Genomic DNA, 16,047 nt, shown 5'->3' with positions numbered 1-16,047 from the left:
AATTGATTGCTGGATGATTAGCTGTAAGATCATTCCATAATGCTGTTTTTCATTAGCTGAATGTGGAGGACGGTTTAAAGGAGAGTCGTCAGGAAGAATCTTGTCTCCTGGCTATCCTTTTCCCTATGACAACAATCTGCGCTGCATGTGGGTGATTGAAGTAGACCCAGGAAATATTGTCAGGTAATGAAAATGAATCTTAAAATTTTAACAATTTTTTTTACTATAATAACCAAATCTTAGAGCTGTTATAACCAAATCACTCTTTAGAGAGGAGGAAAAAAAAGGGATTCTGGGTTTAAAACTTAAGATGCAGATTACAGGTTTTGACATTTTAAGTTTGGGTTGAAATTGTTGATTTTTTAATAAACATTATCCAAAGAAGACTGAGCTTTAAAATTAATTTTAATTTTGTGAAATGCTGGAGGCAGCAGAACTCTTTAGTGAAAGGCTACATTAAAAAAACCGCAAAACAGCAAAACACAACCTGCATTTTCACAGTCCTTTTTAGTTAATTTTATTTGATGGGAATGTGATTTATAATATTGTCCTAGAAAAACTGAAACTCTATTCTGATAAGATTGTGTAGATACTTATAGATTATTTGAATGGCTAAAGTTACTACCATATTACTTTATGGTGGACAAGTTAAAATGTTCTAAGGTTTTTTTTCTTTCAAATTAAGTTTTGCATTGGGTTCTCATGCATTCAAAGATAAATGTATGAAACATTATAAAAAATTGCTCTTTTAAGTTAAATTTTATCTGCTTTTTTCTGTTGTTTGTTTAGTTTTGTTGTTAAAGTTATGTTATTGAGTAATATTAAAGCTGACAATAAAATCATTATGTTCTTTCAGCCTCCAGTTTCTTGCTTTTGATACTGAGGCATCCCATGACATTCTTAGAGTTTGGGATGGTCCACCTGAGAATGAGATGTTGCTCAAAGAAATAAGTGGCTCACTTATTCCTGAAGGCATTCACAGTACACTCAACATAGTAACTATCCAGTTTGACACAGATTTTTATATCAGTAAATCTGGATTCGCCATACAGTTTTCAAGTAAGTTGATTAATTTATTTTTTAATTTATTTTATAAGATAATTCACTCACAGATAATTGTTGTGCTGGAAACACTTGAAATCAGTGACATTTCTGATGTTTTAAGGGAAAGAATTGGCACAGACTTAAAGATTTGTTGTAAAGCTGTATTTTTATCTTAAAGAAATAAATAAACAAAACCAATAAAATATCATATTCTTTGCTAGTTTTGGTTTTCAAGGGCAGCTGTGGCAGTGCAAGAATTCTTATAACTATGATTAGTGTTTTTCACAAAGGAGGTGATGTAGGCATGTTAAAATCTCCATCTTTTTCTAATCAGTAAGAGTTTCTGCTTTTAGAGACATCTGTGGGGAATTTTCATTTCTTTTGTGATTGTATGGGATGAAACATAAAAGAGCTCCACAGGAACAGCGATGTCCTTCTCCCTTTTGCCTTCTAGTGCATCTTATTACAGGCAGCAGGATGACAAATTTAAACAGTTGCCTAACTGTTATTAAATCCCTTTAGACATTTTATTGCTGAAACAGAAGAAATCATTGAGCCAGGTCCATTTTGACCTTCTTTTTCCTCTGGTCAGTGAAATTTATATATATTTTTTCAAGATTAGCAAGATCTAGTCTAATATAATTTTGTGTAGTGGTAGCAACATTTCTAACATGCGTTGACACAAAGACTCAATGTTAACACTATTTGCCTCATTGTGCTTCCTGTGCTTAGAAGTTGTATTAGCCCTTGTTTTTTCCCTACTCTTATTCTTTCAATGTGTATGACAAATACATGTATGTGCATACAGTAATTTAAAGGAAGAATGAATTATATAAATGAGAGTGCAAAGTGAAAGATATTTTATTTGTAGTGAAAGAGTGCTTCTGCTCCATCAGCTTATTTTTGAAGCTGTGAATAGAGCTTTTAATCCCTTGGCTCCAAGGTATTTTTGCCATTTTACAACCTTCCAGAGCCTGTTTGAGAGATTGTCACATGTGTATTTCCATTCTCTGACATGCTTTTATATTTAATGTTGAAGCCAGAGAGGAAGACCATTATGCACTGGACTTATTTAGGCAGTCATTAAAGCTGAGTGGAAAAATATATTGATGCAGACTAAGAATGGAGTTACAAGGAAAAATGGATAGTACATGGGAGTAAAGTTATAAAACAGTTACTGATGTAGTTGCAGTGATTTATGTGAAAAGAGGGTTTAGAAATTTATCTGATAGGCTTTTTATTTGTTTCTCCATGCATTTGCAGTCTGTTGAATTCTAATGACACTAAAGAATCCATGAGGTTTTACTGCCTCAGCATTTCTCTTTGTCTTTAGTCCAGATTCTCAAAATCAGAATGAACCTCCTCAAACTGTTGATGTGGCACAGTTTGGGTGTATATTGTCAGTAGAATAACAGAGATTTTTTTTTTCTCCCCCTAAGTAAAAACTTTAAAAGTAATGTGCAAATAGCTACACAACATGAATAACACAATTGCTCTATGGACATATTATTTCACTAATCAATAAAAAAATATTTGAGGAGATGGAGGAAAGAGAAGGACAATTCTTTGCAACTTTGTTCTAAGTATTCATATACTTTCTTTGAGTACATAATATTGTCTGAGTGAAACAGATGGTGTCTTCATACTCTAGCTAAACTGTAATTAACCAACAGAAAGCTCACACAAGGGAGGTATCTACTTTTACTTTCCTCTTGCCTTTTCATGAAGTAAGAGTATTTAACTGCATTATCAGCCCTTTTACCTCAAGAGGAATGTTACTCAATGACAACAGATGCTTTTAAGACTTTGAATACTTTATTTTCTTCTCTATTATATTCTTATCCTTTAAACAAAAAATGTGTTTCCAAAAATGGCTTAAACCTTCCTAGTAGTTCTTTACAGTTTTTTTATTTCATTTTATTAATTGTTCTTACACAATTTTGCATCTGTCATTTAATGAGCAAACATGTTCACCATTGATAATGTGGTATAATTTAAATTTGACTCCTCTACAAACCATCCAATATAATCAGAAAAACAATTTTTATCTGGAGATATAAAAGGCAGGTGAGATAGCATCCTTCACCAAATTAAAAGGGGAAGACTGCGGTGCTGCTTTGTCTTCCCCAGTCCTGGGCAGCTCTGGAGAGCCTGGCAAGGGCGCTGCTTTTCGGTGGGACCAGGGCGCTGCTTCTCCCGGGCGCTGCTGCGTTCTGCGCACCGGGGTGGGGCTGGCCACGCTCTGTTGCCAGCGCGAGGGGCGAGACGAAGAGGGAAGGAATGTCCACTTTGTCCGCATGGTTGGCTGGAGAGCTTTTATTTGCCACAGGGAGCTGCGATGGAGAGCCGTGGCTCTCTCCCTAGCGCTGCGTGGACAAAATGGCCCTGGGACCAAGGGCACACAGGATTTTATAGGGGGTGGGCCGAGGGGGGTGGAAGCCCCCCTCACCCAATGGGGGCAGGCAATGGGGGAGTGACGTGGACTGGGGTAACCAACAGGGACGCGATGGGGGTGGACAAACGGGGTTGCGGGGATGGGGTGACAGACACCAAACTCTCCAGAGTGGACAGGGGGGTGGTTACAGGACTGGCGTGGTGATGCTCCAATGGTAAGAGACTACTGCGCGGGGGGAACATGGGGGGTGCACAGGGGTACACAAAACTGGCTAACTAACATATATCAGAACCCCTAATCTGAACCCAAGCCCAGGATGCAACAGAAGAGTGGAAAACCTAAAGAAGATGAAATGTTATATAAAAAGTAGAAAGAAAATTATATTTAATTAGTATTATGTATTACAGCAGGTAATATTAGAATTGTTTCTATCTAGGGCTGCCCAAAACAATCACTTAAAAATCATGGAAGTTGTTATTAATTTTGTAAACTTTAGAGGATCTGAAGGGAAAAAGTTTGACAATGAGATTTTGTTGCTGTTGAGTAGGACGGGAACAGAGAACTCTAGATTAGAAGGTAAAGAAAATGAGTTCTGATTTATTTTAAATATACTGCTCTATATATAGAGGACATCGAGAAGACTAATTTTATTGGTCTTAGAGTAAAAACATGTCACACCATTGGTGTACAGTGAATGACGCACAGTGGCAGAGCATATCTATAAACAATGTGAATAACAAGATAGATTAGAGAATTATTTACATTCTTTCTCAACTGTTTCCCAGGCTCTTGCCTGGTTAGAAAACCTTTCTCTTTCTCTCTGACTGAGCTGAGAATATCCACAAGATTTTTCTTGCCCATTATGTCAATTCATCTATTTTGTTTCTTTTTGTTAGCTTGCCTTTTTGTGGAGGAAAAAAAAAACCCAAAAATTTTTTAAAATTTTTTTCTACTACTGAAATAGTAGAACTACTTTGATGGATTAAACATTCATAATCTCTTTCTGTAAGAAAATAATCACAGAATCATTGAATGGTCTGTGTTGGAAGGGACCTTAAAGACCATGCAGTTACAACCCTCCAACCCTCTTGCCGTGGGCTGGGACACCTTTCCCTAGAACAGGTTGCTCTGAGCTCTATCCAGCCTGGCCTTGAACACTGCCAGTTATGGGTCACCCACAACTTCTCTGGGCAGCCTGCTCCAGTGCCTCACCACACTCATAGTAAAGAATTTCTTCCTAATATGTAATGCAAACTACTCTGTTTCAGTTTGACCCTTGTCCTGCCACTCCATGCCCTTGTCTGTGTTTCATGTGGGCTTCCTTCATGTACTGAAGACCACAACTAGGACTCCCTGTAGCCTTCTCTTTTCCAGAAGAACAATCCCAATTCTCTCAGCTGTTCCTCACAGGGGAGGTATCTTATCACTCTAATCATCTTGGTGGCCTCGTCTGGACTCACTCCAACAAGCTGATGTCCTTGGGGACCATGAAGATGGATGCAATACTCCAGCTGGGGTCTCACAAGATCAGAGTAGAGGAGCAAGAAATTATTTATTTTATGCTGAACTAAGGAATACTTGAGACTTTTTTATGGTTGACAAGGATAAGTTTTTAAATTTAACAAAATTGTACATTACTCTGAGAGGAAGAAATAAAAGTGATGAATTTCAGATGAAATAAGGGAACTCAACCTGATTGTACTTCTCTACTTTTCACCAGTTATCCAGGGCTAGTGAAAGTACAGCTTTTAATACATCTAATGTAAAGAAAGAAATAAATGACTTCACATGTCATCACTAGGCAGAGCAGAATTTTGGTCTAATATTTCTTAAATGTGTCTTTATGTCTTTCATTTTTGTATTGGACCTCTGCAAATGATCATGACAGTATCTCTTAATTTAAACATTACAACTTTTCAGTTTCTGCCGTCTTCTTTGAGACTTCAATGAAGTAACATGGTAGAAAACAGAGCCCACAAATCCTGAAAATCAAAGTAGCAAAAGATGTATAGTAAAGCAGAATATTTCAAAAACTTTATATATATGTGTAAAAGGAAAATAAGAACCTCTGGTGATTCAACAGTAAGACAAAAATATGAGGATTTTGGAACATGTCTAAATGGGATGTGAATAATGTAGCTATAGAACAGATACCAGAGGTCTGTCCTTAAAGAAGTGTGAAAAGTTGATAACAGACAAGAAGCAATATGCAAATAGGAAATATCTGTTACAGCATATTTTCTCTCAACTGACAGAGGCAGAGCATGAAGTGCCCAGTACATACTGGAAAAACACCAGTTAAATCAGCAGTAATTTCTTTTGAACAGTAAATTCTGCACAAAATAGAAAACTAAACCTTCAAGAGAAGTGAAGGAGAAAGTGAAGGGAGCAATCATGTATTTGCCAGAGACATGAGCTGTATTTCTCAGGGACAGACCAAAATATTGGGCACTGGGAAACAATTTTATCAGTTGATATCACTTCATGTCACCAAGATGAAAGTAGTAGCTGTGAGAAAAAGACTGAGAACTGAAAGTAGTTGAGTAAGAACACTAAAATGTAAAACATCTGCTGATAATAATTGTGTGCATGTTTAAAATAATATTTTAATCACTTTAATATATCTGAAGTGTGTAATATTAGATCAGATCCCAATGAAGTTAATCAGATCCTTTCCACAGATTTCAATGGCCTTTGATTTTGGTATTAAAGGAAAGTTTTCTCTCTGCTAACTTTAACATTTCAGGTGCCATTTAGCTTTCATGCAGAAAGGAAGGATCTGTATTCATCTTTAGTAGGCCATTATTTCACCACTAATAGCTGCACTACCGAATCACTCAGCATTACAGAATACATTCTGCTCAGATCTCAGAGTGCAGTCACATTTCTGACTAATTAAACATCACACAGGACAGAGCATTTTTTTAGCATTATAAGGCAGTGCAGAACTAAACTGTAAATATTTTTTAAGTATTGGGAAGGTTTTGTAAGTAGATGCTCTAGCAGTATTTCTTATATAACAGTATATGATTGTTTTCATTGTTTTCTTCTTCTTCTTCTTGTTTTTTGGTGGGATTATTTATGTTCAAAGACAGACCTATTAGCCACAGTCACATTTAGGAAGATTCTTTTGATGATGAACACCCTCCTGTATTTCCATTTTTTCCTTTTCTTCAGCTTTCCTGTAACAAAGCTCTCTACTTCTGAATATTTACCCCGAAGGTGATTTACAAATGCATATGGGGAATTTTACAGGTTTCTTTCTCAGAATGCATTTTCCTGCCACTCCTGGTATAAGGATCACTTCCTGATATAACTTTTTCACTTTTCTGAAGTCACTAGCATAAGGTTTATTCTTTCTTGTGTCTATTACATAGCAGAAAGAAATTTTAATCTAAAGTATTTTCACACTCTGGTTTGCTGATTTCTTTCAACTTTGAGCAGAATCCTTTGGATTTATAAATTTCAGGAGCACTACTTTCCTATCGCAAATATATGTGGATGTCTACACTTGTAAATTCAGCTCAGTGATTTTGTTTTAGTTTTGTAGGGGGTGATATTGGTGTGTGTTTTCTTGTTTAGTTTGGGATTTTTTTTTGTTTGATTTTGGGGGTGGGGGTGGGTTTGCTTTTTTTTTAGCATCAAGAGGCTTAAAAAGAAAGAAACCATTTAACAGATTTGTTTCCTTCTATCTGCTGTTGCCTTTCTTTTAAGAATCAGATATTAGTAAAAGGAATGACCATTTATGTCTTTCAATGACAAAAATGGCATTCCTGTCACAAGTTTGTAAATGACAATAATTTCTTAGTAGCTGTCATCTCTTACTTCAGTAGCATAGAGGGCATGTGCATTTTATGCAGGCAAATGCTATGAGTTAATGCTTCCATGTAAAAAGCCTTGGTAATGACTTGTAGCTAGAGAGACCTGAAGTTATAGTATTAATAAGTGAAAGCTGAAAGGAAATATAAAAAAAAATAAGTGATATTATAAGTAATTTTAACATTATAAATAAACAAATCCTCCTCTCCACCATGTCACCATAAAAGTAACTTATTTTAATTATATTTGAGATTGAAATGCCTGATTTTTAAACCCCATGCAATATAGTTTGTGCAATCCCTTTTGATTTGTATGAATAGAAAGTCCACTCACCTGTCCTAAATTTGCATATGTAAAGTTGACTTTGTCTGACTTATGACATGGCATTTCAGAGAGATCAAGCTGATACAGTTCCAAATTTAAATGTTATGTGTTTCAGACTCATATTTTAATTTCATATTTCAATTTTATATGTAGGAAAACTATTCTTTGAATCTGAAAAACCTGATGCTATGTTTTCTGTTAAAGAATAAAATTGAACACTGCTTTAAGTTTCTCAGAGAAAACTTTCAGTTCCAATTGGTTATTTTGCTTGCAGAAAAAGTCCATTACAGATATTTATAATTGTGTATACAGCAAAGTAAATTTGAAAGTGCAAAACTCTACTTGTGTGGTTCTTAATATTATAAATAAAATTTATTTTCTTCTTCAGAAAAGGTTCTCTAACTTTCTTATTTTTAATTTCTTTGGTTAATCTAATATCTTTCATTGAAATCTTTCAAGTCAACTATTGATCAAAATAGAGCACGAGACAAAAAAATATTTATGTAATAATACAAATCCTTGAAATTATTTCAACTAAGATACTTTGAAGATTTAATTAATAGCATGTATTTTATTTTCTGTTTTGTATTAGTCACTAACAATTTGTCAAAATTATACAAGTTATGCTATTGTGTGTACCAGGTAATTTCCTAATACTTAGGTGTGACACCAACAGAAGAGCATTACAATTTGGTCTATATCCACGTATACAATTATATGATTTTAATCAAAGTATCAGATCATAGAATGAGGATATGAGGAAGCCTGATGATCAAATAACCTATGCTTAATAATATAGTTTGCCACTTTTTGCTCCTTTGGGACCAAAATTGTGTGACTCCATTGACTGGATAAGGAGTATAATCTCAATTAAGCTTTCCTTCCTTTATATTTCTTTTGCTACCAATAAATGGACAAAACTGCATGGGACCAAGACTTATCATGTTTTGCCTTCTATGTACAGAGAAACATAACCTAAACCACTTGGCTTGTGAAGATTTCACCATGGAAATTAGTCTCTGCATTCATATGCTAAAGTGATTATTCATCAGTCCTTATTTGCAATCTTATACAGAACATCAGGCAAAATACTGTGGGACTGACGAATCCATCATTTGAGGTTTATGTGATTTATTTTTACAAAACCGCACACAAGTGACATGTTGCACATCTTTAAATGTACATGGAGTTCATCTTCTTGCAATAAATTCTGTCCCTAGGAGAATAGTATATTGAGCTGTTTTTGCAGAATCCTCCAAAATGGTATTTTGCTAAGTATTTGATTAAAAAAGACAGAAGAAAAGTGTGGAATTGACATTCAACCACATGACTGGGGAAGCCATTTTCCAACAAGAGATAAATTAGATGCCATAGTTATCTCTCGTCACTGAGAAATTCTGGTTTTCATTCATTCTAGTTAATGCTACTTTGGAAATAGATAGTCTATTCATAATTTTCAGTATCATTAGTCTCCTTTGTTTATTATTCATGTTTATAGATAGATGCATATATATCTAAGTGTATAGATACGTGCACATGCACATGTGATGTGATATTTTCTGCAAGTACAGGTATATCTTCAGGACTGTTACCTTTTTCTCCATTCAGATTAGAGTACAGAAAGGACAACTATTTTGAGACTTCTGTTTCTCCAAGGTCTTACTCTCTTCTCATTTGAACATCTCTCCTTTTTTAGTCAATGAGTGTAAGAGAAATGCACATTCTATTGTATACAATCCACGTCAAAGGAAAGGAAAGCGTTTTGGAGGTTTTATTGCAAACTTGTAATTGACTGAACATCACAGAAATGTATCTATAGAGAAGTAATATTTTGAGAGAATGGCATATATATATATATATAAAATAATTAATGTTGAAAAAGACTTCTAAGATCATGAAGTCCAACCATCAGTGTAGCACAAACATCGTACTACAATGGAGTTGACTTCAAGTTTGTCAGCTTATTGTCTGTTCCTGTTTTCCTTCTTACCCTGTTTCTGGCCAGGGATAGCCAATTTGTAACATAGTAATATACAAGAGAGATTTTTGCTTCTATTTGTTTGTCAAGAAAATTATATTTTTTCTTAACAGCATTCCAGTCATCTGCCTTATCTCATAATTGACAGATGGCGAAATGAATGCTTGTCTTTCAGTCCTATGTGTATGAATGTGGAAAAAATTATTTGTGGGCTGGTGTCTTCAATTACAGGCTGGACATATTCTGACATGCAGTATGAGATACAATTCATTTGCATAGATGAATTTTAAAATCTTGCTAAATATATAAATTTGTTCTTATTAATATTCCATTGTTGTTTTGGTAAGATGTAATCTGTATAGTGATAAAGAAAACAGAAGCTATTCTTTGACAGTGTTCTTTAAATTTTTCAAGTGACTATAGTATAATACATCCTTCATTCTTTTGCCTTAGCAAAGAGCAGGGTAATGAAACTCAAGTGTATGGACAGAATATTACCAAATGATGAGGCACTGCATCAACGTCAAACTTATCAATTATAGTACATCCTACACACCCTCCCCCAACCCAACCCAAGCAAACAAATCAAACAAATTATTGGAAAAATTTAACAAAAGTAAAAAATTCAGACAGATGAAAGATTTGGCCATATCTTTAAGAACTATCAAGATATTCTTGGTGTTTTGAAACTATAAATATATAATGCATATATACAATTTGTGAAACTAAAAGGCAAAATAAAAAATTTTACCTTTAACATAGGAACAATCTCCCCCTCTCTTCAGAAGATTTCAGTTAAAAGACAAGGCAAACAAGAAGTGCTGTTCTCTGTTGTACAACCATATCCTTAACAGTTGCAACAAAGCAGGTTGCACACTATTCTGCAGACCAACAAATGAAACACATGTATTTTACCTCAAATCACCTGAATAATCTTTTTAATAGAAATGCTATTAAGAACTGAATTACCATTAGTAAGATTTTTAACTGCATGAGCAGCCCTTTTGTGTAGTCCAAGGTTCTCATAATTTCTTCTTTTTGAGAAGCTATTTCTATCTCACTGTATTTACATGTACACATAAAGGAATATGTGGTCTGACAAAGTATAAAAATCTTAAAAGAACCAAAAGCTTCCAAAAACCCCAAGCCCTAAACATTTAAATAAATATACAATAAATAACAATCTAAATAAAATTCAGATTTTGAAAACACTTCTTCCTAGCTGGAATGCATTGCCAGCATGGTTAGATATTGTCACAGTATCCATTTTCTATTAAGTTTCAGAAATTATCTGAAACCGTAAGTCAGTTTATTTATTTGGGCCTGAGTTTCATACTCATTGCCAAACCTCTGAGCAAATATTTAAGAAATAATACCTGTTACAAACTGGAGAGTTCATATTAATGGAAAAAAGATTATTACCTATGAACTGGAGATAAAATAGCTCTTAAGGTTTCCAATAAGACACGGTAAGAGAAGTGTAGTGCTTTGAATGGTTTTAAAAACTATAAATTGACAAAACAAAAGCAATAAGAAAAAGTAAAATTATGTTATCTCATTAAACCAAGGTCAGTTATCTTGCTAAGAACTACAGTGTATCTAGTAGTACGACCCATAACCTATCCTTTCTGATAACATGTCTATAAACCTTGCTTATCTGATAGTAAAATCAGGTAAAGACCCTTAAGAAAAAGCTTCATATCCACTGTTGCCCTCTTCCTCCATTTGCCATCCTCCCTCTGCCCCCCCCAAAAAAGAGACTATATCAGGTTACAGGATAAAGAAGAGTTTTAAAACAAGTTCAGTTGATGTCTGACATGGGGTCAAGCTGGTGAGGAAACTTGTTCTGACCGCAAGTGTGGGGTGTGTAGCTGTGAAGGAGTCTTGGCCCAAGCTTTGGTTGTGCAAGTGTGACTGCCAGAGTTAGTCCAGGATGGTTGGATGGGGAAGTTCCCTTAACACAGAGACCTGCCTATACAACCAAAAAAATCATGGTTGTGCAAGATGTCAAACTTCTTTGTTGAAGGGATGTGTTGTCCCCAGTGAAATTCTCATTCTGTGATTTATTCCTAATATTTTCCCATTTTAATCTTCGAACAATAATTGACAAACTTAGAGAAAATCCATGAAGTCATGCAAAATCAACAAATGGAGTCTGTGATTAGAATTTACTTAAGAATTACAATGACCATGCTTCTAAATCTCTGTTAGATCTACAGCAGAAAGAAAAGTTAAAAATAGATTAAAGAAATGCTATCAGCAGTGCTTCTGTTTGTAGAAGACCATGAAAACACTGTAGATAACTTATTCTTTCTTTTTCAGGAAAAGTTATACAGAAGGTTGGATTTAAGATAGCAAATACCAGGCTTACCTGGTTCTCAAACAGCATTAGAGATTCAGGGAGACTGCAGTGTCCATGTGGGTAAAGGTATTAGGTGGGTTCTGAGACAGCTTGAATTTTGAAGGTGCAGTCAGGCTTGGTTCAGGCTGATGCTTTGAAAGGATTGCTTTGAAAGACCAGCAATACTATAAAACATTTAATTAAGGTGATAGGAGTTTGGAAGAATATGTTGGTTTAAATAAGTTTATTATAATATTTTGGACATGATTTGTGTTATGTGGAGTTTGAAATTTGGAAGGCTTGAAGCTGCTGAGATGATTGTGGGCTCTGGAGAAAGTAAAAAAAGGAGGAGAAAAAAAGGAAAAAGAAAAAAAGAAAAAAAAAATTTCCTTTAATTCTCCAGGTTTGGGATTCAGACTCTTTGATAATATTTGACTTGGCATTAAGACATCAAATTTACAAATCACTGTTGACACCAAGAAATCTCAAGACATTTATTATATTGTTTGCAGCATCAATGGAGTATCTTACAACCTTGTCCCACTTTTAATGCTATGTTTCAAGGTATCTTTCCTGCATGAAAATAGAGCTGTCCTTTTAGAACATTTCATCCACCTGTTAAATTGCTGGGGCTTATGAACTATCAGAAACTTTTTGACCCTGGTAGTAACTTATTGCTTTTGTAGCAGGAATAATCAATTTAGATCATTTAATTGCCTGATGTATGGATTAAATATATATTTTTGCCTTATTATTAAAAAGATGTATCAAAATTTTTTTATACCCCACATAAAGGACACTCATAGATAGATCTGTGTTGACATTTTTTCTGGGTATGATTGAATTCTGGTTTAATGGTTTCTGTGGCTCTGTAGGAGCACAGTATTGTACTGCTCATAAAAAGATGATTTGCATCACCTTCACTCCTCTTCTCCACTGCTCAAAACATGAATCTGTTTCTATGAATGCTCTAAGGAAAAATTCAAACAAGTTTTGGGGGAAATAGAAATGAATTTTTAGCATGACTTGGCTGCCAAGATTCTTAACAAGATTCTGCCCCACTTCATTCAAGTCACCTAGCAGGAACTGTGTAAGATAAACAACTTTCCAGAATAAATATTTCTGCCTATGCAATGGAATTTGTTTTCTGGAGGACTGGTGATCTTATATTCAAAGTCTAAATTAGAGAATATGGTTATATGGCTATCTGAGATATTAAGTTTCACTTGTGGGTCCTTCAGTTCTTTCTGTGTTAGCATATTACGCAGAAGAACTAAGAGGAGCTGATACATGGATTGAAACAGCTGGTACTAAACCACTGCTGGCAACACTGTTCAGAGATATTATTAGTTCAGAGTTGTTCTAGCATAGTTCAGTAGTGTATCTTCAAATTTAGCTTCATCCAAATGAAAACAACTCATCTGCTCCAAAACCATGCCCCATTTCAAAACAAAACACAATCTGGAGTTTTATTTTACAAACATACTCAGCTCAGAAGTGTGTAATAATTATGTTGAAACACTTTCTGTCACTTAGACCATGTAGAGAGACATATAAGCTCCATGTATCTAATATATTTACTAATCTCACACCTACTGAACAGTTTGAGCATGAGCTGCATTCATCTCCATCCTGGAATTTTTGGTCAAGAATTGTATCTTAATTATTTATCTAGCCCAAATGGTTTGACTGATTGCATGTGATTGCTCTAAACTAGCGGTGCCGAGAGAAAAAATGAAATAGGTTTCTGCATTTCTCTCTCTTCATTGGAGGGAAAAAAGCTCTCAGATGATCACTCACAGGTTTGTGCTACACAGAGTCACTCTTGCACCTAATAGACATATCTGAGATTTGTCCATTTCCCATAAAAAATGTATTTAATAGGAATTTAATGGATTACATTCACAAATCACAGCTTACTAGTTATTCAATATTTCCTATACTCTGAGTTCCCAATTATTGAAATAGAATAAAACATGAGGTATTCTTTCCTTGCTTTATCAACTCTAATATGTCACAAAGAACTTCAGTACTTATACATGAACTTATGGAGAACTGTGATAGCCCACTCTTTATTTTGCAGAAAGCTTTCAAGATTGCATTGCAGGTAAACTGCAATCAAAGACATCAGGAACTTTATAATTCCCAGAATTTTTGCTTACCCACAAATTTTCATGGGGAATGATGAAGGCAGTGATTGAGGTATATAACATGATATTGAATATATAACAGGAAGGAAAAAAACCCATTTATTGTACTGGACTATACAGTTCATAAACAGCATTGACACTTAAAAAAAATAGGCTGATGGTAGGTAATGAAAAGAACTACTAAAAAAAATAACAGATTAAAAAGGCAAACAGAGTTGAGAATGCAGGGCAGAATACGCAGATGGCCTCTCTGAAATAAAAAACCTGCAAACATCAGCTTTAAACAGTAGTAATGATGGGCTAGAGTCAGGCACATGAAAAAACCCTTATGGCTACAGCAGACATGAGAGAAAGCTGTGATTAAGAAATTCAGTTTGAATATATAGGGAATATATGTTAACTCTCCAGAAATGCATTAATTCTATAATTACAAACAGTATTGAGGTATTCTTTCTCCAGTCTCCTTCTTACATAACTGTTTTTTAATTTTCCCCTCAAAAAAAAAAGATATTTATGTGTTTGAGGATTCTTATTTTGACAAATTTATTTATAAGAAAAAAAAATTCCACCTCTTCTTTGAGGTAAATATATGACAACAAACAAGTAAAAATAGAATTTACCAACAGATTTATTCTTAAAATAGAGATTACACATTTAATATAAATTATTAATACAGCATTTCTATCTCCATTGAAAAAAAAATCCTTTGTTTCCTTCTGTTCCAGTGGATGAGAACATCAAGTGCCAAACTTAAGTAAAAGTTTCTACCTTGTGATACTGAGAAAAACAAATAACTAAACCAACATGCATATATATACATATATATGTATACATATATATATATGAAATTCTACCATAATTTATATACATAAGCCTTTACCACCATTTAAAATTACCATCAAAGTAAAATAAGAGCTGAAATTTAGTATCTAAATCTCTCAGTTCTAGTTGTTGGAATGCTCCATAGTGGTATGTGTATATGTTGAAATGGAGGTGAAAGACAGAAAACACTGGAGTTCTTGTTTTCAAGTAAAAAAAGCAGATTGTTATATAGATACAAATTAAAAATTTAGAGCAAAGGATATTTCAAAACCTTGTATATATATTTGAATTGTCCAGCATGCATACCTATCTAAGACTATTACCTATTTTTACCCTACCACATCTCCAAAGGCTGTGTGAAAAATTGTACTAAGTGCTCCAAGTTAGTAGCTTTATAGCTCTGCAGTGTGCTTTCACTAAGTGTTTGATTATCCTGATGATGATATTTAGGATAATGTCATGCAACTACGTGAATAAATATATATTAATAAATTAATAAAGTGAATAAATAAGTGAATAAACGACATATCATGTAGTAGCTGTATTATAAAGGTTTTTTCTCTTCTTTTAAGTTGCACTTTAAAGAGAAGATAGAAGCAAAATTTCCCATAGATTTTAGGCAAATCTAGCCTAATAAATGATTATTTATTTATGATAAAGCAAACTATATTCACTACTTTTAATGGCATGCTGCATTCTTTCCCTTTCTTACATCCTATTCATTCAGAAAAAATTTTTTATCAGCCTGTTGAGAAGCTCACCTGGTCTGTCAAACCAGTTCATAAACCCTTCAGTTAGATTTCATATTTTTAATAGAGCCTTTTAAAATGCTGAACAAACTCTGAAAAAAAAAAAAAAAAAAAGAGAATCAGATTTATAGAAATCATCTACTTAAAATGGTAAAACCCACATGATGACATAGTGGGAGCAGAGAAGCTCTCTTTTGCATTTTAGTGTTATAATGCAAAAAACAGTCTTAAAACAGTGGTTTTATTTTAAAATTAAATCTGTGTGTATTTAGTGTGAATTTGCAAAGTTTAAAAATATTCATGGAATAATTAAAGTTGGAAAGTACCTCTGAAGACCTCTAGTCCAATTGCCTGGTCACAAAACAGTCAAACAGATAACAACCACTCTGTAAAAAAAAAATAAAATGTTTGACCACACTTGAAGT

At 34.2% G+C, this 16,047-nt stretch overlaps 1 protein-coding gene across 3 annotated transcripts in view; it reads left to right on the top strand.

Annotated features, from left to right (window-relative positions):
* Nucleotides 1–16,047, top strand: part of CSMD3 (CUB and Sushi multiple domains 3) — a 585,002-nt gene that overhangs the window by 385,180 nt on the left and 183,775 nt on the right. For all 3 annotated transcript variants that reach the window (XM_053983153.1, XM_053983147.1, XM_053983136.1), the window contains 2 exons: nt 57–183; nt 857–1,059. In XM_053983153.1, coding sequence (XP_053839128.1) covers nt 57–183; nt 857–1,059 — 330 coding nt within the window. The remainder of the gene's footprint in view (nt 1–56; nt 184–856; nt 1,060–16,047) is intronic.

This window comes from Vidua macroura, chromosome 1 (genome assembly GCF_024509145.1).
Source record: "Vidua macroura isolate BioBank_ID:100142 chromosome 1, ASM2450914v1, whole genome shotgun sequence".
In the NCBI taxonomy this organism is placed as follows: Eukaryota; Metazoa; Chordata; class Aves; order Passeriformes; family Viduidae; genus Vidua; species Vidua macroura.
This window is presented reverse-complemented; position numbering and strand designations above follow the sequence as displayed.